The sequence below is a fragment of the Setaria italica genome, chromosome V (assembly GCF_000263155.2).
Source record: "Setaria italica strain Yugu1 chromosome V, Setaria_italica_v2.0, whole genome shotgun sequence".
In the NCBI taxonomy this organism is placed as follows: Eukaryota; Viridiplantae; Streptophyta; class Magnoliopsida; order Poales; family Poaceae; genus Setaria; species Setaria italica.
In genome coordinates this window covers 39,869,078-39,893,620 of record NC_028454.1, presented here as the reverse complement: position 1 = coordinate 39,893,620, position 24,543 = coordinate 39,869,078, and the positions used below count along the sequence as shown (strand labels likewise).

Here is a 24,543-nt window from a genome sequence, read left to right as displayed (position 1 = left end):
ACAACCAACCCTCCTAGACTCCTAGGACGATACTACTGATACGCGGAAATTATTAGTGAGTGCTCCGTTCTCTCGGTAATCATCGAGATCACAAGGACGGAATGAATGAACGGGCGATAATTCACGGACCGGGACACCCGGGAATGGGCATCAAACTGGACCTCACGACGGGGAATGGGAAAGAACTTATTTCCAATCAGCTGATATGTTTCGCCATATATGCGCCTGCTCGGAACGATCGCATGAGACTGCCACACTGGCTGGCACGGTTTCGTGTCACATGCAGACATGCTTCATGCAGGCACGCATTCATCGCTCCTTGGTCCCCGACGCCTCATGTGTCCAGCCAGATCTCATGTGAGGCTGGCTGGAAAATCACGTAACGAACCGCCGCCTCGTGGTCAGGAAACTGATCGTACGGCACGGCGTGCACCGTTCCTCCGTGGACACAAGACACTACACCACCGATCCAGGAAGGCTTGGATCATGGAACCTTCTTGTTGTTGTTTTTTTTTGTTTGTTTTCCCATCGCACCCGTGCAACCAACCCAACCTGATCGGCTGGCGGTCGGTGTCCCGTCCACGCGATGACGTTATTTGCCTCGTCTCCTCGCGGTCGCGGAGTCGTGGTTCTCCCAGGTCCCAGCCAGCCGAGCTAGCCGAGCACCTCGCCCTCGTCCCCTCGTGCGGGGAACCCACCCCCGCTTTTAAAACCGGAGGCTCCCTCCACGCTCGAGCGAGGCCGAGCTGCAAAGAAAACCCCGAAGCAGAGAGAGGAGCGCATCGCACGGGCAAGCGGCGGCAACGAGTACGCGGCGAGTCCCGGCCCAATCTGTCCTATCCAGGTACCGATCCTCGAAGCTTATCAGCAGCTCTGCTTCCTGAGCCTCTGTCTAGCTTAGATAAGGAAGATTGAAAAGACGAGTCCGGGAGTGCAGGGTTCCTGGAGTGGGTTCGGTGCACAATCCAGGAGCTTGTTCTTCGCCTCCCCTGTTCTTTGGTGGATCGGAGCGGATAGAGGAGGGATGGACGCGAATTTCGGTCCACAGGAGCGGATTCTGTGGCCGGCGTCGGTTCTTGCCGGCATCGTCATGTGCGGCGCTGTAAGCTCTCCTCGCTTAGCCTTGGCCCCTTCCTCTTTCATAGTTTTTTTTCTCTCTTAGCTGAATTTCAAACTCGCAGCTCTTAAGGTTTGTTTACTCAGCCTCGTCAATTTGCGAGATTATTGGTTGTGCCTGCTGCTCTTGTGTTATCTGGGGTGCCCAAACCCATCTCTCTCTCTCTCTCTCTCTCTCTCTCTCTCTCTCTCTCTCTCTCTCTCTCTCTCTCTCTCTCTCTCTCTCTCTCTCTCTCTCTCTCTCTCTCTCTCTCTCTCTCGGTAGGTGAACAGAAAGATCAGCGGCATTCTCTTTTTTGGGTAAAAGGTCAATGCAGGTCGTATCAGCGCTGGTCAATGATGCATCTAGTGATCTAGGTGCCAGTCGCCTTCTTCTACAATGCCGGACGGGTAGCTGTAGGCGCAATACAAGTCTGTGGACAATATTACGTTGAATAGTTTTCTAGAAGAGTTATTTCGGCGTTTTACACAGGATGAGAAGCTTCGGTGAAAACTTTGTATTTATACTTTAGTGCACAATTGTGCTATTATATTGGATTCCTATTTACTTTTAAGTGAGCCGTTAGTATCAGTGTAAGTCTCGTTGGCAGCAGCTTTGATGTCGACCTTACTGTGTTTGGGTAGCATTGCAGTTTCCAGGTTCTTTTTCCTTTTGTTTGTCGTGTTCTATGTTGGCGCGCAGAAAAGTATTTCTTTTCTTTTTTTTAAAAAAAAGGAGGGTGTCAAGAAAAAAAACATTTTTGGTAACAAGTGTTATCAACTATCAATATTATACAAACTTGTAACAATTATATTTGCAAGGTAGTAAATTTCTTAAATAGACAAATACTTCAATGTGAGATTGCTTGTGGATGCGTAGCACATATCTCTCATGGTGTTTATTGATTTAGTTATTCAAAAGATAAGCAAATTCCTCTGAAAAAATAATAAAGTTTCATATGCTTTGTTGGGATTTACAAAATAAAAAAAAACTTGATAAAGTTCCAGGAGGCAACTAAACTCCCTGTAATCAGCAAAGCTTTGCATACCTAAGGTCATTGCATTTGCACTTCATTGTTAAAATTACGCGCTACTTTTTAAAAATTACTGGGTGGTACAATTTGACACCAAAGGGGTATGGAAAAATAAAATAAAATTGCCGCCGGTTACACGTACAAGGGAGTATGGCCTAGGTCACATCCCACATAACAATGTTGGTTATTTTTGCTCTTATTTTGTCAATACTATCTTTGAAGTGAAAACGCTGCTCTACTTCTGAGTACCCAGCTTAAACAAGAGTGCTGTTTGAAGCTATCGAATCAAATAGTTCTTGTAATACTTTATTACACTGACCATTGTCCTTATAGGTATATGAGATGACCCGCAAGGTTAGCTCTCGGTGCTTCAAAGGCTACAGTAGGTTAAGTCACATGCAAAAGGTTGAGTGGAACAATAGGTATGATATTCAGGGACACAACTTTTGTTCTTTTATCTATTACTATTATTATTATTGCTGTTGGCTTTAGTTTATTTGTTCTGATTACATGATACCACCTTTTGGTAGGGGTTTCTCTACGTTCCATGCATTGGTTGCTGCTGCCATTTCTTTTTACTTGGTCATGGTCTCTGATCTCTTTAATGAAGATGTCAATAATGGCATAATAATTGATAGAAAATCATGGTTATCTGATGCCATGTTTGGGGTAAGCTGTGCCTTCAACTTCATTTCCCTATGTCTGCAGACATTCGACTTGTTAAATTGTTACAAGAAATATCTTAAGAACTGTTTTATTTCTTTAGTATGCTCTGCTTCTTTCCTCCATGACCCACTGGCATACAGATGATAACTATTGTTGCGTGTAGCGTGCATATTTGTAGAACACATTGCATTGACCTCCTATATAACTCTACAGGTCTCAATTGGTTACTTTTTGACAGACTTGACGATGATCCTATGGTATTTTCCTTCTTTAGGTGGAAAGGAGTATGTAAGTATCACTCTGTAGCACACCTTCTGTCTTAATGGAATTACCCTGTTGTGATTTCCTCTAGGTCAGGAGTTATTTTTTCAACATTGATGTTTCAGCTCTTGCATCATGGACTTTCCATGTATGCAATTGGTCTTGCTTTGTTGAGTGGCAAAGCACACATGTACATACTCATGGTCCTCTTCACCGAAGTCACCACTCCATTTGTGAATCTCAGATGGTAATGTCCTTTATTATTAATCGTGCTCAGTAAGAACTGAGACTAGCATTCATTTTTTCTAAAATTGTAATGATCTGTGCAGGTATCTGGATGTTGCTGGCCAGAAGACTTGTAACCTTTACTTATACAACGGCGTGACTCTATTTGTTGGATGGCTGGTATGGCAGCTATGCTCATGATTCATCACCCATTTTGTACAATAGTTTTAGTTAAACCAGTTTTCTATACAGTCTAACAGTCATAGTGCCTATAACTCAGGAAGGTTTCTCTAAATGTTAGAGCATTGTATACTTACGTTCCCTGTCAGCTGTGGTTACTGTTTTTACTATTTCTGCTGTCTACACACACAACATAGCTCACGAAAATAGCCCTGTCAATTCCATGTTTTCCTTGGAGAGTTTTGATCGCGTTTGGTGAAAATAATTTTTTAATAACTTTGTGTTTTCCTTTCTCGTGGACAGAGGCATTTATATGCTTTTTATTATTACAAATCAAATGTAAATGTCAAATGTGTTCTGTAGGAGCAGCTGCAGCTTCCTTGCTATGCTTCTGAATTGTTTTGAAACTGTGATAGCTGGGGTACATCTATCATTGATGACTTGGATTTGAAACTATTAAGGGAAATGATCTAGGAATTTTTGTGATCCAATACAAAATTATATTTGGATGCCGACTCCCCCTTTCCAAACAAAGCCTAAACAATTTCTTTAAATGTTAGTTTTTGCTCCATTGAATATAAACTATTAATGCATCTTTTGTTGGCTTACAGGTTGCTCGGATAATATTATTCGTGTATCTGTTCACCCATATGTATTTGCACTACGATCAGGTATCTATGGCATTACCATTTTTTTTCTGAGGCACACTATACTTACAACTTACAAGTTAGCCAGGGCAGCATTTTAAAGCCATTTATCCATTGAATGTAAAATTTTAGACCTAGACTTGTGATATTAGTATTTCTTTATTAAATTTAAAGTTCGTTCCACAGTATGCTATAACAAAACAATCCGATGAATCTGCAAAATCTTCAACAAAAAAGGTGGAAAAGAAACACTGAAATACGAGGAACTGTAATTATGTAGGATTCCGATTCAGACGGTTTGACCTATGCCACTGAAAATGTTTGCAGTTATAAAACTGTCTGTACAGAACAGGTCATCAATGATGGCATGCCACAGAAGAAACGTGCAAACCTATTGTTGATATAATCTTCTATTGCTATGTAGAACTTTTGTTATCCAGTGACAGGAAGTTAGTTTGTTGTTACAATGGCGTTCGGTGCACTCATGACAAAAAAAGTGTGGATTTCCATTGTCCTCAGCCATTTTATTGGTGTTTTCTTAAACAGAAAAGGCAAAAATGTGTTATACTCTCTCCGTTCCAAATTGGATGTCGTCTTGGCTTGAATCTAGAAAAACCAAAATGACCCAATTTGAAATGGAGGAAGTATATTTAACATATAAAGTGCAAAAACGAAACTGTATATGAAAACTGACGCTCCTTTTCATCTTTGTGTGATGCTTCTGCCGTCCTGCCAGGCGAGATCCATCTTCACCTTAGGATTCTACAGCTTGGTGGCAGTGCCATCGACGGTATCAGTGATGAACGTGTTTTGGTTCTGGAAGATACTCAAGGGAATGGTGAAAACCATGTCCAGGAGGAGGAAGCACAGTGAAAACGGGAAAACAGATTAGAAGGAAGCATCTTCTAACTTTATTCGTATAAATTATCTCTCTCTCTCTAGATCTACAGTTAATTCTTCTCTGTACTTACACAAGGGTACTTGTGGTCACTATTATTTCACAGCTGTAATTATTTTGCGGTAAGTGATTAGCTTGTATTCAAAGTCTGCATCCTGCAACTCTGAATTCTTGCAACAATTCCATGCTCATCACCACATGGACTAGTGTATACGAAGTAGTATTATTTTGGCCACTCATTCCTTGGGGCTTGATTTCAATCTCCAGGGTGAAGATCTTGAGACTTTGGTCGGCACTGTTGACGAGCACGTGCAGTTTGTGGGAACGAACGTAAACAAATGGTCCATTAGTTTCTCTTTGGAATTAACAAATCTGACGTACTACTCATTCCATATTGCAGGTCGTTTTGATTTTTCTAAATTCATAGATATTATTATGCATCTAGACATACACTATATCTAGATGCATAATAATATTTATGTACTAAAAATTAAAACCCTCTACAATTTAGAATTGAGGGAGTAGGTCTCAGAAAAGGTAATTGCCAAACAAAGAATCCGAGAATCTCAGAAAAGGTGATTAGCAGCCGGTCCGTCGGTGACCCACTGCCCCCGCGCCCGCCGGTAGAAATGGCAGCGGGGCTGTGGTCCAGTGGGTTTCTAGTTCGAGCCCTGGCAACGAGGCAGGCGAGCAGCAGCAACCTTCCGCTTCGGGGTACTGCTCTGCTCAGCTGCCTGATCGCTTGGGCGCGTCGCATCAGGTTGCTCTGTTCGTGCTTGCGCGACAGGCGCCGCGTCCACGACGTGTCGACCACGGGGCGCGGTGGGCTCAAGCGCGTCCGGGTCGGCGTCTGTTGCCGCCCCACCGTGCCGTGTCCTCGTTCATTCTCGACACTGGAAGAATAAAATCAGAAGAACAAGAACAAGGTTCGTCCTTTTTGATTTTGGTTAACCTTTTTCCTCCTAGGTAAGGAAAGCCTCTGAACCTGGCCGACGGATCTCCCTTTCGTTTTCGTTTGTTTTGTCCTCCACCAGGAGCGTGTCTGCGTCTGCGTCCCCTGGGTTTTCTTCAGTGTGTACGCAAATTCCAGTTACTCTGCCGCGAACTCTGAAAAGGTACCACGCGGCACTGCCGCGCTTCTTCTGTAGAATCGGATGCTCGGGCTAGTTCCCCAGTTGATCTAGCAGGATGACATATTGTGCTGAGTACGGATTTTTTTTTAAAAAACTTCAAAATTATTTTAAATACTATTATTTTATAATATATCATCTCTTGCTGCAAAGTCAATATTGTACTAAGATCTGTGAAGTATTAAATGTGCAATAGAATTTGATTTATTATTAACCAAATTTTCACGTTTCGTCAAATTATATAAATCATATACCGAGATAAAAAAAAAGAAGAGGAGACAGGAGGCGTTTGACTTTTGAGGCCTTCCTAGTCTTGTAGACTTGATGGTAAAATAAAATGAGGGGCTTAGAAGAAATTTGCGTAAAATTCAATGGCAGATTATATAGTTTTCTTTCCATTTCAATATAAATCCGAATTTGTTGCTACAGCTACCTAAACCGTCTTGTTTATACACCAGCGCTTTCCATTATTTCTTAATAACAGGACTCCGTATCTGTTCGGGCATGAAGTGTCCATAAAAGGAGGTGACCGTTTTTGCTTATTTTCATTTTTTAACAATAGAACTATCTCTAAAATGAACTTGTACTTAGGTAAGTGAATATATTCTTTTTTAACAATGAATGTTCCATAAAATATTAACAACGTTTAAATTGGGTAAGTGAAAATATTCATTTTCAAAATAGGAAGTATCGAATAGGCAAGTGATCTTCTTTGCAACAAAAAAGAATTCTCCAAAAATTATATGGTAATGACTTTATACCAACCAGCTATAATTTTGCTCATCTCGACAGCCGCCTTCATCTGAGTTATCTCCACCAGCGCCCGTCGTCTTCAACCTTAGGAGCAGAGCTTTGGGAGAGGAGGGCGAGGGCAGCCATGACGGGAGGTGGGCAAAGCGGCTGGCGGTGGAGGGCGGTGGCCTTATGGATTTCCGCGACCCGTTGGAGGAGGTGAGTTGAGGGCGGCTAAAGCGAGCCGATGAGGGTGTCGACCGCCGGATAGTGGAGGACCTCTGGTGGGCGGGGTAGGTGGTGGGGTGAGAAATTGAATTGGTTGGTGGCGGTGGGAGGATGGCAGCTCGGTCGGCGGTGGAAGCACCCGGCGAGGGAGGTGCTCTAGCAGATCTCGCTTGAATGGCGAGGAAGAAGAACTGCCACGGGCAGCCGACAGGCAAGTGGTCTTTCGTCAAACGTGATGATGATAGGCCCAGGCAAGCAGCTTCCGAAAACCAACATGCTACATGCTCTTCCCTCTTTTGTGCACAGGGAAGGCGGAACCCACCCAGAAGCACAGTGCGCAGGCAGTACCTGCCATCAGCCAAGGCGGACGAAAAAGGAAAGAAGGGCCCTCCTCTCCAAAAATAAGCCCAACGCGAACGCGGCCTCCCCTTCCCGGCTTCCCCTGCCTCCGCTCCTCTCGCCGTCTTCGCCTCCGCTTCCCCCTTCACTTCTCCATACTTCGCGCTCCGCCTTCCTCCCGCTTTGACAACCTCCACCCCTCTTATCTCTCCCTCGCCTCCCTCCCACCCACCACACGCAGCATCTGAGAAAAGAGAGAGCGAGAGAGAGGCCGAGAGGCACCGACACGACCCGATGTCAATGTGGCGCGTGTCCCGCTCCCTCCTCCGCGCCGCCTCCGCCTCGGCGGCCGGGCGCGGGGCCGCTGCCGGCGCTCCCCGCCGGTGGGCCCCGCCGCCGCCGTGCGCGCTCGAGCGCTGCTGGCCCCGCCGCGGCTTCGCGTCACTCCCGGGGGCCGCGGCGGCGGCGGAGGAGGCGGCGCCGAGGAGGGACGGGGAGGAGGAGGTGACGGCGGCGGAGGCGCGGAGGCTGATGCGGCTGGCCAACGTCGAGGCGCTCAAGCGGCGGCTCGGGGACGGGGAGGTGATCCCGTACGCGGACCTGCTGCGCGCGTGCCAGGACGCCGGCGCGGCCAGGACGCGCGCCGAGGCCGCCGCGCTCGCGGGCGCGCTCGACGAGGCCGGCGTCGTGCTGCTCTTCCGCGACAGGGTCTACCTCCAGCCCGACAAGGTAAGCTCGCATTGCCGCAATCTCCTCCGGTCCTCCCCCTCCCTCCTCCTTTCATGACCCTCTATAATATTCTCGCTCGCGGCCTCGGTTCGCTGGGTTCGTGCCTTCGCGGCTCGGTTCCCCCGGCCGGCGGTTCCTCAAGGGTTCCCGCCGGCCGCCGTTCTACCCGTGCTCCTCGCCGCCGGTGATCGGTTTGTTTGTTCGGTCGCGGTTAACTTAGTCGTATGACCCACCGGCCAGTCCATGCCGACCTCGGGACCTATCCCGGAAGGCATTTTTATTTTTCGATGCAACCAAGGAGCGCATTGAAGAATTTGTTCGACCAATCGGAAATTTTGCCCGGCGAAGCATTCCGCCGAGCATGGTGCTCACGGAGTCAAGGCTCAGGGCGTGGGCGCGGTGAGCAGCTCAAGTACAGATCCGTGAATTCATAGGTAGATGGTGGCCTGTGGGGTTTGGTCAGCTTCCTCGAAGTACAAGCGATGGTTAATGTTTACATCACCTACAAATTGTACCGATGGTCCATAGATTCACTCGTTCAAATTGCGTCTGCCCTTCGACGTATACATCCATAGTGCGGTAACTTTTCAAACAAAAAAATAAAAGATTCATAGTGCAGTTTGTGCTGAACTTGCTGATCGGGACTGTTTAGACTAGAATTGAATTGGCCTTTGAGAATTGAAGATATACGCGGGCTCGTGGCCGTACTGTTTAGACTAGAAGCCATCCACTTGCATGTGGCACTTTCTAGGGTGAAAGGTGATCAGTATGCTTGTGGACGCGGCGGCCCCTAGGTGGTGGTGGGGACTGGTGGCTCACGTCGTGCCCCTCTCGGGTGCTCACACCGGCGGACCGGCCACACCAGTGCAAAAAGTCATCTGGTTTTCTTCCATAGGGAGGAATTCATCTGCTTGTAAAAGCATCGAATGGTGCCTCTACTTTTTCTACTTTTATTCGATCTGCTCCCTCATACAGGATGGGCCATATGCCCTGGAGAGGCTAGTATGTGAGTGTGTCCCTTTGCACTGCCTCTATCTTTGTTTCTGTTATCTCGTGTAGGATGGGCCGAGTGGCTTGTGGCACATGATGCACTGTCCATTGTCTAGACTGCTTGTTTTGTATATTAAGCTACCACCTACCAGTCTGCTGTGCATAAAGTTTGTTGTGTGATAGAAATTCAATAGTGGGGATCTCGGTGATGAAGGAAAGCTATTTGCTTGACAGTTGATTGCTTTCACAATGTTTTGTCCTATGTTTCTTTCTTGTTTAATGCTTAAAGTAATCTCAAGCCTCTTTGTGTCACGTGATGTGCAATTTGATGCCTTGGGGCAAGGTGAACTAAGGGGCAGATAAGCAAACTTTAACTATCATTCCTCATTCAGGTTGATGGTGCTGGATGTAAATTAGCAATTGTCTACTGAATATTTGGAACAAAAGCATGAAGTTTCACATAAAGGATCTTCTAGTATACTCTTAAATCATTTTTACTTTCCATTGCCTTGCACATTTTGTGTTTGAAATGTATACACGCTCTTGCATATTTCTTGCACATTATTTTGTTATTTTTAAGTTCATCCTTTTAGGATCAGACACATTGTAGGTTGATTTTGAGGATATTGCCAATCAATTTCTCATTGACAGTGATACATGGTGTAGCAAACTGAAACACAAATTAGGACTATGGCATATCCACATATGCTGAAATTCCTACCTTTAAATTTCTCAATTGATTCTTATCAATATAGGTTTGGATTGTTGTCTTGTGGTCTTACATAAGCAGTTACCTAACACTAGCAGATACTTACCATTAGCAGATGCTAATTCCTCTTGTTTTATACAGATTGTGGATCTTGTAAGGAAAGCTATGCCCCTTGCACTGACACCTGAGAATGATCCGGGGAAGGAAGAGCTCAAACAGCTCCAGGCTCAACTTGAAGACATCAACAAGCTCGCGCACAAGCAAGTCCGGCGCATCCTCTGGTCTGGCCTGGGTTTCCTGATCACCCAGGTCGGCCTCTTCTTCAGGCTCACGTTCTGGGAGTTCTCCTGGGACGTCATGGAGCCCATCACGTTCTTCACGACCACGACGGGCCTGGTTGTGGGGTATGCCTACTTCCTCATCACGTCAAGGGACCCGACGTACCGTGACTTCATGGAGAGGATGTTCGAGTCTCGGCAGAAGAAGCTGATCCAGAGGCAGAACTTCAACCTTGACAGGTACCTGGAACTCCAGAGGCGCTGCAAGGATCCCCTAGAGAAGGTGTGCGGCACGTCCAACCCTGACATGGCTCATCTCCATGAGCTATCCATCCACAAATGACAAAACAATTCACCATTGCTTCATTACTTCTTTCATTCTCTGGGAGCGATGATCGCTTCTAGCAAAAGTAACCGGTGTTTCTTGCACTTGTGAGATAGACCTACTTCCTCTGCCTGGGACCTTTTTCCACGGTCCCCTCCTATGCAGATGTGTAGGTCAGCTTAATCCCTTTTTAGCGATGCTGAAGCACAAGCACCTGATAGTTGAAAGGCAAGCTCATCTGTATGACCAGAAGCTTACCCGCTACCGACTCTGCTAATATACTGTCTCACTGTGACTTATTAGCTCTTACCTTTGGTGGTAAATCATCTCTGCTGAATGTGTACTGTGTGTACCGCCCGCTGGAAATTTACCGGGCCATCGCATCCGCTCTCCGCCTCTCCCAGTATTTGACGGTGCAGTTGGTTTGCCATAATAATGACGCTGGTTAGGGCCTTGTATTTGAAACACGTGCCTTTAGAAATGTACTTCGAAACGAGTCTGAGGGATGATCAAGCTACTAGTGCGTACAGATGCCGTGATGCTAGCTGTCCTCACATGGCCTGAAATTTTGGTGGTGGCATCTGACCGCGAGCCGCAATGTCCACGAGCCGCAAAAGGCCGCAACCAGGATTAGACCGTATGCACATAACATTCTTCCTCTCCCAATCAAAGCTGGTAAAGAGTAAATACCCCGGAGTTCACTGAACTCGGCTCCTGAAACCTGATCAACCAAGGCGGCTGGAGTCGGACTATCTGACAGAGGATCCGCTCCGGCATTCAGCTATTGGCTGGACAGGGACTCCAATTGCCGGGTCCATTGGTATCCTCATCGTGCCTGTAGTCAAAGATACTGATGCCGCCGCCGGTGACCAAGCCGAGCAGCGACCAGAGGGACGTTTGCGCGCGTCGGGAGCCGCGATTCCCTGCTCTGCGGTTTGAGACCTGTGTGAATACCGCCGGAGAACGGAGAGGCGCCGTTTACGACCAAAGGCCCCAACTCAGTCACCAAAGAATCTCCGGTTGGTTTGGGCCAACTGGAGACTGGAGCAGTGGACCACCGCCAATCCTATCTGGCCTTAGAAGAGGAGGCTGGCAGGGGCGGAGGCCTAGTGGAGGTGGCGGGTTGGCCGTGGCGGAGGCGAGGCGGCGCCCATCCAGTGGGCAGTGGCCCGTGGCGGGGGTGAGTAGCGCCGCCGGATTAGGAAGGGCGGGCCGGAGGGGGCAGCGGTGGTTGGTGGGCGGGCGGCGCTCGCTGTGGCGGCCGGGAAGCCTAGGGAAGAAGAAGGTGGCTATTCGGTGGAAGGGGCTGGCGGCGAGGGTGAGGAGGAGTGCCACCGGGCGGGTTGGAGGGGGCAGCGGTGGGTTGTGGCCGGGCGGCGGAGGAAGGGGCGGGCGGTGGAGTCTCGCGGGGAAGAAGAGGAAGCGGTGGGGAAGGAGGCGGCGGTTGTGGGCTTAATGGCCCTCTAATCCATCCTCCCTATCTGGCACACGAAAGCCAGATAGGAGCCTCCGTGGACCACTGGGGACGGATACGCTGATGGGCTGATGGCCTAACCAATTTTACCATGCAATGTTTTTTCCCCACCAAAATATAATCATTTTCTATTTAAAACGAGAGAAATACATGTCAATTAAAAACAAAAATACGGCCTAAAAAAACAAAACAAAAATACGCAATTGCTTATTTTAAGCCCCAACCGGTCTTACCAGATTTTGATCTCAACCAAATCAAAGACGTAACCAAAATTTTATTCACTTTAAGGCTAACAATACCTACCTGTATCTATGACATATTGACATTGCCATCCATGGGTTAATTTTGCATGGCAACATCCCGTTGTTCTTCGTTGTATACTCCCCTCAAATATATCCAACATTTTATATTTACTCTCTTCACTGTTGTTTTGGTTTTATTAGATTTATAGACTTTGTTATGCATTTAGATATACCACATATCTACATGTATAATAATATCTATACATCTAGAAAAGTCAAAACAACCTATAATTTGGAACGGATGGAGTATTATATATGATTAGCCGATAAGGACAGATTAGGAGGCTGAGCAAACTACGCTAAAACAAACTAAACCATAGCTCATATGACCATATATACGTACCAATATATATACAAGCTTATAGGGAAAAAATTACAAAGCATAAATCTGAGCGCTATGCTATGCGATGGCCACACCAATAAGACGCGCTGCTCAGCTGCTCCTACAACGAAGGTTAGCCGCCTAGAAACCTACTGCCACGCGATGGCGCCACTGACTACGCTGTTTGTGCAAACATTACTGTGGGCTTGGGAATTGAACAAAGAGATGTGGGCCTCGTGGGCTGTATATATGACCAAAATACTATTTCGTTTCTCCATCTTGAAGTCAGAACACCCCAACTTGAGCCTGGTTACTCTCTACTCTGCCCTCTGCAAAGCTTCTTCTTCAACCTCTACCGAGCTCTCCTCGTGACCTCTGCACAGCCCCCCTTGGATCTGCCACTGGTAATGATGAATTCAATAGTTCATGCATAGATCCGATGCGTTTGGAGAAAAATAGTTTAAAACCTGTTAAACTGGCAAGTGGGCAGTTCCCGTCCTACCGTTTTGGAACGCAAGCTGACATTATTATTCGTAGTATGTCGTTGTAATACTTTATCTATCTAACGCCCAGCTGGTTTTGTTAAAAAAAAAGGGAAAAAAATAATCAAGTTTCAGATGGGGAACGCAAACTTGCCGAATCTTTGGCAGTAGTCAGAAGTCCCGCTCAGTGTGTCTAAAATCAACATATCTTTCGATTCTACCTTAGGCAAGGAACTGAAAGATGAAAGATGGTAGATGGCGTGTGGAGCAACGTCGACTACAAGGTGCATCTCATTTTTAGGTGATTGAAGTATAGTGAGTGTGACATTCTAGCCTGCTTCCTATGCTCAACCTCTTAAATCCAAAGCCTGAAGACCAGAAACCTAATAAGCTTGTCAGGGGGCACATGGAGTGACATCAACCATAAGGTGTATCATTTTAGGGTGATTATATTGAAGTACACTGGGTGGGTGTGACATTCTAGCCTGTTGCCCAGGCCATTGACATCTCTTTACGCTGTAAAACCTCTTAAATACAATTTTGAAGCCCTTAGCTTGCCGAAATTGCTAGGGAGCGGTATAGATTGAAAGGTTCAGACGATCAAAGTACAGTGAGCATGGTATTCTAAACAATATAGGTAAAGTGCTAAAACTATCACAAAAACTACATGTTTTTACTGCATTACCGCTATAGCTAGCGTGCTAATGAATAAAAAGACTAGAAATGCATGAACTCATATGGTAAAACTACATTCTTTTTAGGAAAACACAAAACTAGTAGAGATTTAACGTCATCGCAATATCTCATGAATGCTCCTCTTGTTATCAGCCGGAAGTCATACTGTGATTACAATCTATTGAATAGCATTGATCCATATATATCAACTTACAAAGTTAAGTTTGGAAACGAAAGAGAAACACATCAAAAAAATTGAATCAGGCGACATATGCATGTACATATACATGATAAAGAATAGTTTTGCGTGAGGGACTTATTAATTGGACAGACTCATATATATCATCATCATATACTTAAACAGCTTTACTCCCTACAATGTTTCGAGAGGGCTTCTCGAGCTGGTATTGCATGCATCCGCAGCTGGCCAACAATCTTTAATTTCTCCTCGCCACTTTCCATCCGGGCCCCTGATGATCTCAGTAGTGCCCACATGAAGTCTTGAGCCCCTTCGGTTATTCCTCGGAAGCGAAAATGAACCGGACGAGAAGAACAAACGTGCAGTGGTGGACAAAAAGGGAAACGGGAAATGCCTCTTTTCCGGCCTCTTGCTGATCCTTTTGTGTACCGTACGTGGCGGGGGCCATCGTGATGATCTATGCGGGGAGATAGGACGGCGGCATGGGCAGGCCGACGACCTTGCCGCAGCGGAGGCTCGTCTCCGGCATGTTGTACTCGTCCCTGAGCGACCGCGCCGGCGAGGTGACGCTCACGTACAGCTGCTCCCCGAGGTAGTGCCTCTCCCAGAGGTTGGACCGGATGTTCCACATGCCCGCGTTGTCGAACGTCAACATCACCGCCGTCCACGACCTCGGGTACACCTGGATCGTGTGCCGGCTCACCGTGTCCAGCAGGTTGTACGTCTTCCGGGACGCCGGCGACCATGTGCCCGGTCCCATGCTGCACGCGGTGTTGATGAGATGGGAGCCTTACTACTTACCCGCCGGCCAAGATATATATAAAGATATATGTACTTACCCGGCGGCGAAGAAGGCGTAGCCGTTGATGTGGAAGGTGTCGATGCTCTTCTCGGGGTTCTCGAAGACCACCTCGATGAAGGTGCGGAACTCGGCGCTGATGACGTTGGGTGCCATCTTGATGGGGGTGCCCGCGGCGGGCGGCACGTCGCCCATGATGTTGTACTGGAACACCCCGTCGGTGGCGTTGAAGTACTCGGCGAGCTTGAGGGGGGTCTCGGTGTCGACGTGCGAGACGCCGTTGAGCGCGTACCGCTCCTTGCCGTCGACCTTGCCCTTGCTGGTGGCGAGCTTGATGGTGCGGGTGATGTTGATCTGGCCGTAGTGGTACGACCCCTGAGGGTTGGGCCGCGCCGCGCTCGCCGTCAGGTTCCAGCGGAAGGACCTCCACTGGTTGATGGACCACGCCCACCCGCTGGGGGCCTCCGGCAGCTGCGACGGCGGCGGGGTGTTGGAGCCCTTGTAGCGGATCACGGCGGTGATGGTGCTCACCTCCTTGATGAACCGGGTGGACGCAACCAGGAGGTAGTCGCCGGGAGCCTGGTCGGCGGTGACGAGGAAGGACAGGCACTGGCCGATGTGGAGGTCGAGGGAGTCGTAGGTGTTCTGCACGGTGTGGGAGCCCTCCATCTCGACGAGCTTGAGGATGTGCTTCTGGATGCGCACGTTGAAGGAGGCCTTGATGCCGAGGTTGCAGACGCGGAAGCGGTAGGTCTTGCCGGCCTCCATGTTGTACATGGGCGGGTTGGACGCGTCCTTCTCGTTCTTGCCGTTGATGACCAGGCCCGCGGGGCGGCCGATCCCCTTGCCGGAGTCGAGGTTCTTGGCCAGGACGGTGTGGTCCTTGGTGTACCAGTCGCTGACGAGGACCGGGAAGTCGTCGGCCGGGGTGTCGAAGGGGACGGGAATCAGGTCACGGCTGTGCACGGTGATGAGCCCGTACCCGCCCGCCGCGCGCTGCATGCCGATGCTAGGGAAGTAGTAGAAGCTGCCGATCTGGTCCTTGGGCTGCCAGTGGTACGTGAAGTTGGTGTTGGGCTGGATCGGGCACATGGTGCCCGGCAAACCGTCCTGCCACGAGTTCTTCCTCTGCTGGATCCCGTGCCTGCAGCAAATCCACCGATCCGGCCATGAATGAACAATAATGAAACAAGACGAGATCAATCGATCGATTGAGACACTGCACGCGTACCAGTGGAACAGGAGCGGCTGGTCGAGCATGTTGAAGACATTTACGATGATGTTGTTGTTGGAGGTGCAGTTGATGGTAGGCCCCGGGAACATGTCGTTGATGAGGATCACCTTCTGCGGCGTCCCCATGATGTTCCTGGTCCCGTACGTCACCTTCCACTCGAAGAAGTGGTAGGGGTCCTCCGCGCGCGCCCCGGCGACGAGCGCCACCAGCACGAGCAGCGCGGCGGCGGAGGCGCCGCGCATCGTCATCGCCGGCCACACCATCCCTCGCCGGGATCGATGAGTGCTGCCGCGGGAGGTCAGGTGGTGGTGTGCTGTCGATCCGGCCGGTGGCGGGGGCGGGCAGAGCGAGTGGGTACAGGGAGCCGGGAGGCGACGGCTTATATGGGTCCGCCGGCCATTGGAAGGAGCGGTGCGCGCGCTGTCTGTGGCGCGGTGGTTTGCCCGCAACGGCAAAGGCCCCGCCCGTCTTCCCCGCGCGTCCGCTCGCTCCGCCACCGCCGATCTGGCTGCCTCCCCACCGGACGTTCTTTCTCTTCTTGACCCGTTCTTGCATGATGACGACACGGTGTGCGGTTCGCTGGTTTGGTCTGGCCGCCGTCTTGTGGACATCACGTGGGCCGTAGGCCGTCTACTCAGCCCGGTCATTTGCTTTGCTGGGTCGTCCAGCACACAAACAGTTTCGTTCGGCCCGAGCAAGAGAGAGAATGCACACGGACCAGCTATTAGAAGCAGCCCGGCCCAGAGAACACGCACGGCCGCTCTCTCTGACTCTTGAGGGAGGGAAAGACGGAGGCGGGCGGAAGGGGAAGCGGACGGAGGCGAAGGAGAAGGCGGCAACACCGTAGGCGAAGGCGGGCGGGATAAGACTTGGGAGGGAGAGGCGAGGCTGCAGAAGCGCGAGCGAGCGCGCGGCTCTCTCCGCCACCGCCGGCCACGTCTCCGGCGCATCCATTGGAGGTTTGCTTGCATTTCCTCTCCCTCTCCGTCCTCGCCCATATTAGCCAACGGTTTCGAATTCGAGCGAACCCCACAGGTCGTACTGGTAATTGCTACTAGCAGTTTCAGAGGCTTCGGCCGATGCGTTTGCTGATGCTTTGTTAATGCGCAAGAGGTGATTTCACTTTCCACCCTGGGTTCACCAGATGCTAATCTAGTTATGGTTCTGAAAATTTCTGCGTAATAGCAGCTCGCAATCCTTAGGAAAATCGTGTACAATCCTTAGTAAAGTAGAGTGTGAATGACACGACAAAATGATCAGGGAAAAGGCAGCAAATCGAGCAGTCTCCTCTACGGTTCGCTATGTTTAAGCTCAGGGTGGGGTGGTTCTCCAGCTATGCTGCCGCTGCTGTTGGAGCGGGCCGTGACTACCGGTCCGCTGTACAGGTGCGAGTCCGAGGCAGTCCCCGCGCGCTCAAACTCCACGGCGGATGAGCTGCCCGAGCTCAGCCCCTCGCCGTGCAGCATCGCCTCGATCTCCTTCACAACTGAGTTCATGGTGGGCCGCCTCGAGGCCGACTCGTCCACACACTCCATTGCCAGCTGCACGAACCTCCTGAACCCCGTAGTATGTGCGGCGTCATGGATGGCTGGGTCCACAATGCCTTGCAGGCCATAGTAGTCTTGGTCGTTGGGGTCCATGGCCATCCTGAATTCTCGGACAATGTACCTGCCCTTTGATATGGGCAGCCTGCCACTCAGTATCTCTAGCATGACAACGCCAAAGCTGTACACGTCGCTCTTCTCCGAGAGCTGCTGTGTCATGTAGTACTCTGGGTCCAAATAGCCCTATATGCAAACGACCATCAACGACAGGATTAACTAATTGAATTACGCAAAGCATTATTAAGCAGATAACCTACCAGTGTTCCTTTGACTTGGGTGGAAACGTGGCCCTTCTCAGTGTCTGAGACTAGCTTTGACAGACCAAAATCAGCAACCTTTGCTTTAAAGTTGTCATCCAAAAGGATATTTGTGGACTTGACATCTCTGTGGATAATAGGTGGATTGGCAAGCTCATGAAGATATGCTAGTCCTCTGGCTGATCCTAGAGCAATCCTGAGCCTTTTCTTCCAATCCAGGTAAATTCCTCTTGCTGCATAACAAGTATATTTCTTATACTAAAACATGGAAGGGAAAGGAAATAACATAACACTTCTAGATTTGCAACTAGATTCTGTGTACATACCTTGTAAGTTCTGTCTTAATGTCCCATTAGAAACATATTCATATACCAGCATCTGCTCCCCTTGTTCATAGCAAAATCCTATCAGACTTACCAGGTTCTTGTGATGGACTCTGGATAGCAGCTCTATCTCATTTTTGAACTCAAACGAACCTTGCTTTGATCCATACTCTGCTCGTTTTATTGCCACACCTGTTCCATCTGCTAGTATTCCCTTGTAAACCTTTCACATGCAGAGGTGAATCACTATTATAGCTATCTGTGCAGAAGCCCTTAAAGGAATGCTGATAGGTGATACTTTCCATACGTATAGCTGTTTACCTTTCCATAACCTCCTGATCCGATTTCATTATTTTCTTCAAAATTGTTGGTGCAAGTCTTTAGTTCATCAAAAGAAAAAAACCTTGCTCCTTTCAGCTGTGGAGCACCTCCGCTGTCTTTTTGAGCAATTCCCCATGAAGCTAAAATTTGAATATGCATGAGGTAAATAATCAGCAAAGTTATATCTAGCTATAGTTCCATTTTAGGGGCAATACAGTAGGAGAAACCCCTAGTGTGGTAAATACATTAATAAAAGTATTGAGTAAAATATATAGGCGGTCCCTGAACTTGTCATGGGGTGTCATATAAGTCCCTAAACTCTCAAAATGTGTTTTCAGGTCCATAAACTTGTCTCAAGACGCCATCCGAGTCCCTAAACTCTCAAAACACATTGTCAAGGCCCCTAACTTGTCTCAGTGTGTCATTCGAGTCCTTAAACTCTCAAACTGCATTTTAAGATTCCCCAATCAAGTGCCAAGCAACACATTCGTGATCACTAGCATAAGGTGGTTTTGAAGACAACGAGCAAGAAGGAAGCATTGCCATCAGTGATAAGTGACAAGTTTTAAGATTTGAAAATGTATTTTGAGAGTTTAAGGATCCGGATGAAACCCGAGGACAAGTTTGGGGGCCTAAATATGCACTTTGATAGTTTAGGGACTCAGATGACACCTTGAGATAAGTTTGGGGATCTGGAAATGCATTTTGAGAGTTTAGTGACCCGGATGACACCACAAGACAAGTTCAGGGACCGCCCGTGTATTTTACTCAAAGTAAAATAATAAAAAGATTGTACAAGAAGCAAGTGTCGAGACCAAGGAAACAAAAACTGTAAGCTATGGTACATTTTATCTAGGTTATTACTGCTTGCACGTGTTTGATCACTATATTTTTGTAGTTAGACAAATTTTCTATAACAGTTTGTAAGCTTTGAAAGGTTGGGTACGTAACAATAGGAATGGAAAATGAGGGGGATTGGTTTGACATCTTGACCTAATTAGTACACATAACCTTAAAAAAAACTTGACCTGCGGGTAAGACAGCCCCCAGGCATTTTTGCTAAGAAGAGAAGACCTTCTCATGCAAGTCGAGAAAACCTCCGAACCTCTACCCCACCCTTACACAGCGGCACCGGTGCCCGTGTGAGACAACCAACGACCTGGGCTGGGCCTTAGACCTGTGCTTTGGTGTGGGACAGATGAGGGGATTTTTTAACCCCATCCTAAAATTTGCTCCCACGGGGAGTCAAATCCAGGAGTGCAGAGCCACCTAACCAACTCAGCTAGAGGCACGTTCGCTAGTACACATAACCTCTGTCAATTCTGTAGTATATTTCTACCATATCTCTAGATTAGCCTATTAGGCTATCATATAGTTAACTATCTTGAATCCTGATTAATTACAGCTAGATAATATACACAAGTTTTATATGAAGTAAAGTTGTATTTGTTGTACAATTCTAGCAGCAATAAGCTGCACTTGTAATAGATCTGGAAGTCTGCAATAGCTGTAGCAAATTATTGGCACTGTATACTGTTACAGTCAGTTTTTATCAAATATATTGCATGTAAATTCCCTTTTTTCTCTTGATCAATAAGAGAACTGTAGTTTTTCCCCTTATTTATTAGTTGTATACTTTTACTGGGGTGCCTTTCTCACTAGTTTCTATAGATTTATCGATTAAATAAAGCATTTTAAAAAGGCACGACCGTGAACACACCCCAATAATGTCATGTTTTTCTTCTTAAAAAGTACCCGGCAGCTTTTAGGGCTGTATAGTTGTCAATGATATTCTTTGGAACCTCACCGAAAGGATTTGTTCGTCCTGATAATTCCTTTGTCCTTCTCTTTTGTAATAAAGAAAATATTGCCCAAGAAGTTAGGGCAGTCAGAACAAGACCACATGCTACTGCAATTCCAGCAACAGCGCCTGTACTTATTTGTGATTTTCCACTGTCAGCTGCTCCTGAGACAAGATAGCCCAAAGTATTTCATACATAACTATACTTACATAAACTCATAAAGACATAGTTTTACATGATTATATTTGATTATTTGAATACCTGCAAAGTGGACATATGGATCTGCGACGAAGTAATAAGGTCCAAAACCTTGTGGTGGCTTGTAAGTTTGATTGCTAAGATCAAAGCCTATCCTTGTTACTTCTGATAGGTTGAAGGATGTTCCGGTCGATGGAAACATTCTCACTTTAACTTGGAGGTAATCATCACTAGTGAATAGGACATCAGAAAGGAAAACTGAACCAGGGCGCAGTCCCAGCTCTGTCCAGAGGCTAGTCTCCAGTTGCTGAAAGTGCTCATTGTTTGTCAAGTCTGCAAACAACGGTGACCTGAAGAGAATCGCACCCATGTAGGGGTAGGCACAGCCACAATTCGCAGGGTCTAGGCTTTGATCACTGGAACATGAAGTTGAGCCGCATTTGGTTACACTAGTGACATATGGTATTATGCTATCTTGCTGAATGCTGCAAAAGTGGCTACCGGAGAATTCGGCATCCAAGCACACAGGATTCCCCACAAGTCTGTCGATAGAGGAAGAGGCAATTCTAGTGAGTAAATGGAAAAGAGAAGCAACACTTCTTTGGTTTTGGAGCATGCAAGTACTCACACTAGTGTTCTGTTGTAGCTTTGTGTTATATTGGCTGCAACTATACGATTGTTTTGGAGATTGACTCTCTGCAGTTGTTGGCTGATGTTACCAGTCATGCCAAGTGTCCCGTTGAAGTCATTATTGCTTAGTATACTGTCTGATCAGTGGTAAAAGCAAGGAAACATGAGAAAGTAATATACTTATTAAGATTCATCTTGTTATATGTTGCCAGAAAATTACACTTGCTGCAGTTCGGGCAAGGTAAAGATCCTGTTGGGAACCTGGCCATACAATCTTCCAGAAGCCATCACTCTGCATATGAGGGTTTTAAGGTAACATGGCCACTGAAGGAGAAAATATAGTGCTGACATACACGAGATGATCAAACAGTGCATGTCTTAAACTCACACTGAAGTAAGTGTTGTCAGTGTCGGCAACCAGGCTGGTAGGACAGACGGATCAAATTGATTGTTGCTTAAATCGCTGGGCGTGAAAAGAAGCATTCATCAGGACTTGTCAGTGTTTTATATCAGAATACAGTGTAGAGAAAGAAAGCAAGAGCAAGAACTTACATGGCACTAAGTTTTGTCAGGGTACTGAGATCTGGAATTGCTCCACGCAGCTGGTTGTCTGCAAAATTCCTGCACAAGATAGTTATTTAAATCAAATGCTCTAGAATCTGATCACTCTGGTAAATGTCTTACTCATTTGACCGTGAGAGTTCAAAAATCACACAGCACTTACAGTCCATTTAGGTTGACAAGGTTGCTGATGTTGGTCGGAACTGCTCCTGTGAATCTGTTCTTATCTAATCGGCTGATGAAGATGCAAAGGAAACAACATTATTGCTGAGAACATAGTTGGAAAGAAGAGAAATGCCAAGATACTTACAGAATCTGGAGGCTGGTGATGCTACCAAGTTCAGCAGGAATAGAACCAAACAATTGATTGTTGTCAAATAATCTGATGAAAGTAAACAAAGTGGTCAGTACAATACTATACCATGTCTATAGAGCTGCTATCAGTAGGAATCAGCATCATCTTACATGTGTTCGAGTTCCATGCTAGGGCTGAAGAGGCCGTTGAGAGTACCAGTTAATTGGTTTTTATTGAAATGGCTGTGAATTGATTGGAACAGAGTATCAGTGTGGTAGGAAAGCGAGTAAAAGCGCGCATACTGATAATCCATTCTTGGTTTTTGGGAACAAATGTTATAGGAGCTTACAAATGTTTGGTGTGCGTAAGTAGGTCAAGTCCTGGAGAAGTGGTTGATGAAATTGGAATGGGACCAGAAAGCTGATTTTCTGCCAAATCTAGCCAGAAGAGGTTGGTGAGTAGGCCAATTGAAGCAGGAATTCTGCCTGTAAAGTTGTTTGAATTCAGGGCCCTGCAGAGTGTATTTCATCGATAGTTCATTTCACCAGTATAGCCCAGGAAGCAGCAGAGCGACGGCAAGAATATGGAGTTGTGAATTGTGATTAAGATTTCCTATCAATTTTAAAGCTCTTACAGGAATGAGAGCTGCACCAAGTTTCCTAATTCTTGGGGAATGCCTCCTGTGAAGCTGCAGCCAACCAAGATTCTGAATATCACAATGCATTGGGTCAGCTTCATGGATTCGTGGAGTGTTATATGACTGATTATGAAATATAAGAATTTGCCCTTAGGGTAAGGGTGTACAGTGTCGTAAGCTGCTTGAGGTTGCCAATCGAAGTGGGCAGTGGACCACTAAGACCACTGTTGGAGGAGAGGTCCCTGCATGCACCATAACATATGAGTGAAAATGTGAAATACAATTTCTTGTGGATGTAAATTAGCAAGTGCCTTTTTCTATGCTACACGTCGCTTGACACCTGGAGGTGTTCACACTATAAACTGAAATATTTTTATTTGTAACTATTTAGTGCACACATGTAATCCGTGTTACTGTTGAATTAGGAAAGTTGCCATAAACTCTAGACGTATGCATAGGGTGGAAGTATGGCAGGAATCAGTTTCTTGAATGTCTTTAATATGCATTGAATACTAGGCTTGGCTGGAATAGACTAACTTCCAGTTTCAAGTCCAATGTCAGCCACCCAATATTTGCCACCCAGGCTTCTCATATCGGGAAGCCAAAATCTTTCTGTATATAGCTTAAGCTTGCTGTAATGCTTTCTAGTATAGATACATATAATTACTTCCCAATACACGAAAACAAAGTAATCATGAGCTGATGATGTGTTTTTCTCAGGTAATCAAATTCTGAGCAGAATCCTCTTATATGTCTTATCAATTGAAACCAGAAAATATGGTCTTACTAATGATAGTCTATAAAACTTCAAATACTTGTGCGGAAATGACTCACAGGTAAACAAGCTCACTGAGCTGGCCTATACTGTTGCTTAATGTGCCTTGAAGGTTGATGCTTGATAGCCTCCTGGAAACATGGATTTCGATTTCGTTTTCGATTAGATTAAGTGTGAAAGTTAAACTAGTAAAACATTATTAGTTGGTACTCACATTGATGTGACTCGCCCATTATTGCACGTAATCCCATCCCATTGTGCACCACAGGGATCATTTGATGCTTTCCAACTTGATGGGAAGTTTTGCCACCCTCTCATTAGAGACTGAAGCGCAGCCACTGACAATTTGTATCCGTGTTATTATTAATCAAGAAGTTATATTGCACTGAATTGAGTTATGTGCTCATTTGCATGGTTCCATGCTGCCATCACTTTCTCTTATTGTTAGCTGCCTTTGGTTTACTTCTTACATAAGATAAAATTGGAAAGGTCACAAACTTGAGAAATAAAGAAGAGAGTCATTTGATATGGTGCTTATGTTAGCAATATTTCACTGGATATATACTTTAAAGATAAAGGCATGCTAAAACATGAAACTTTTTCTTTGGGGAGAATAATATTGTTTCTTGAACACTAAGTGTGGCATATAAAAGGTTTTTCATTGAACGCATTTGTGTGTCTTGTCACCTTCAAGATACTTAAGCTATAACTTTGCAAGTAATCTAGTCTAAGAACTAGGAAGTAAGAAGAGGGAGTTTCAGAAACCAGGTTCACTATAATTACCATCTTGAGGATCTGTATCACAAAATCCTGCACGAAGACTGGCCGAAAACATGACCAGCAGCAGAGGAATGGACAGTGCCTTCATTCTGAGAGCTAAAAGCACAAGAACTGCAGGGTACCACACAGCTGCTGTGAATACTTCTTCTCAAGAAGCCAAAGGGTGGAGCTTTCTAGGGTGAACAACTGAACACCAAAGCCTTGCTGTTTTAATGAATGTTCCCTTGAGTAGGAACAGGTCAGCACAATCTGCCCTTGCTTGCATATTCCTCATGAAACTTGCACCAGCTGCAAATTTGTTGTCAAACTGGAGAGTAAGCCAAGGATATGGAAAAGCATGTAAAACAACAGAGTTGCATAAGGATTACTGACTCTTCCATGGATCCCTAAATGGCCTGTTGTCTGAG

At 46.7% G+C, this 24,543-nt stretch overlaps 4 protein-coding genes across 4 annotated transcripts; 2 read left to right on the top strand and 2 right to left on the bottom strand.

Annotated features, from left to right (window-relative positions):
* Nucleotides 1-639: 639 nt before the first annotated feature.
* On the top strand, nucleotides 640-5,241 carry LOC101763002 (transmembrane protein 56-B). Its single transcript, XM_004970314.3, has 9 exons — nucleotides 640-844; nucleotides 938-1,102; nucleotides 2,463-2,551; nucleotides 2,660-2,798; nucleotides 3,009-3,083; nucleotides 3,182-3,303; nucleotides 3,386-3,461; nucleotides 4,073-4,132; nucleotides 4,845-5,241. The coding sequence occupies exons 2-9, from the start codon at nucleotides 1,025-1,027 to the stop codon at nucleotides 4,998-5,000; spliced, it is 795 nt and encodes a 264-aa protein (XP_004970371.1). The 5' UTR covers nucleotides 640-844; nucleotides 938-1,024; the 3' UTR covers nucleotides 5,001-5,241.
* A 1,674-nt stretch (nucleotides 5,242-6,915) lies between these two features.
* LOC101762594 (calcium uniporter protein 6, mitochondrial) lies at nucleotides 6,916-10,792 on the top strand. The gene is made up of 2 exons (XM_004970313.3): nucleotides 6,916-8,164; nucleotides 10,005-10,792. Exons 1-2 carry the CDS (start codon nucleotides 7,730-7,732, stop codon nucleotides 10,482-10,484), a joined length of 915 nt encoding a protein of 304 aa, XP_004970370.1. The 5' UTR covers nucleotides 6,916-7,729; the 3' UTR covers nucleotides 10,485-10,792.
* A 3,097-nt stretch (nucleotides 10,793-13,889) lies between these two features.
* LOC101762191 (L-ascorbate oxidase homolog) lies at nucleotides 13,890-16,410 on the bottom strand. Its single transcript, XM_004970312.3, has 3 exons — nucleotides 15,951-16,410; nucleotides 14,760-15,863; nucleotides 13,890-14,681 (listed from the first exon to the last, which is right to left on the bottom strand). The coding sequence occupies exons 1-3, from the start codon at nucleotides 16,214-16,216 to the stop codon at nucleotides 14,378-14,380; spliced, it is 1,674 nt and encodes a 557-aa protein (XP_004970369.1). The 5' UTR covers nucleotides 16,217-16,410; the 3' UTR covers nucleotides 13,890-14,377.
* Nucleotides 16,411-17,242: 832 nt separating this feature from the next.
* On the bottom strand, nucleotides 17,243-24,224 carry LOC101766404 (probable leucine-rich repeat receptor-like protein kinase At5g49770). Its single transcript, XM_022826735.1, has 17 exons — nucleotides 24,140-24,224; nucleotides 23,571-23,694; nucleotides 23,416-23,487; nucleotides 22,749-22,823; nucleotides 22,579-22,650; nucleotides 22,294-22,455; nucleotides 22,115-22,186; nucleotides 21,960-22,031; nucleotides 21,813-21,884; nucleotides 21,641-21,709; nucleotides 21,087-21,221; nucleotides 20,522-21,000; nucleotides 20,266-20,421; nucleotides 18,459-18,598; nucleotides 18,141-18,360; nucleotides 17,815-18,047; nucleotides 17,243-17,740 (listed from the first exon to the last, which is right to left on the bottom strand). Exons 1-17 carry the CDS (start codon nucleotides 24,222-24,224, stop codon nucleotides 17,243-17,245), a joined length of 2,736 nt encoding a protein of 911 aa, XP_022682470.1.
* Nucleotides 24,225-24,543: the final 319 nt, after the last annotated feature.

Excerpts from the sequence above, each read along its gene's own strand:
- LOC101762594 (XM_004970313.3), top strand. The coding sequence starts at position 7,730 with ATGTCAATGTGGCGCGTGTCCCGCTCCCTCCTCCGCGCCGCCTCCGCC. Across the intron at positions 8,165-10,004 it reads TCTACCTCCAGCCCGACAAG|ATTGTGGATCTTGTAAGGAA; the intron begins GTAAGCTCGCAT and ends TGTTTTATACAG.
- LOC101766404 (XM_022826735.1), bottom strand. The coding sequence starts at position 24,224 with ATGAAGGCACTGTCCATTCCTCTGCTGCTGGTCATGTTTTCGGCCAGT. Across the intron at positions 23,695-24,139 it reads TGATACAGATCCTCAAGATG|TGGCTGCGCTTCAGTCTCTA; the intron begins GTAATTATAGTG and ends ACAAATTGTCAG. Across the intron at positions 18,599-20,265 it reads AGGACGAACAAATCCTTTCG|CTTCATGGGGAATTGCTCAA; the intron begins GTGAGGTTCCAA and ends TTCAAATTTTAG.
- LOC101762191 (XM_004970312.3), bottom strand. The coding sequence starts at position 16,216 with ATGGTGTGGCCGGCGATGACGATGCGCGGCGCCTCCGCCGCCGCGCTG. Across the intron at positions 15,864-15,950 it reads CAGCCGCTCCTGTTCCACTG|GCACGGGATCCAGCAGAGGA; the intron begins GTACGCGTGCAG and ends GATTTGCTGCAG. Across the intron at positions 14,682-14,759 it reads TACGCCTTCTTCGCCGCCGG|CATGGGACCGGGCACATGGT; the intron begins GTAAGTACATAT and ends CACCGCGTGCAG.
- LOC101763002 (XM_004970314.3), top strand. The coding sequence starts at position 1,025 with ATGGACGCGAATTTCGGTCCACAGGAGCGGATTCTGTGGCCGGCGTCG. Across the intron at positions 2,799-3,008 it reads TATCTGATGCCATGTTTGGG|GTCTCAATTGGTTACTTTTT; the intron begins GTAAGCTGTGCC and ends ATAACTCTACAG. Across the intron at positions 3,084-3,181 it reads CTTTAGGTGGAAAGGAGTAT|CTCTTGCATCATGGACTTTC; the intron begins GTAAGTATCACT and ends TTGATGTTTCAG.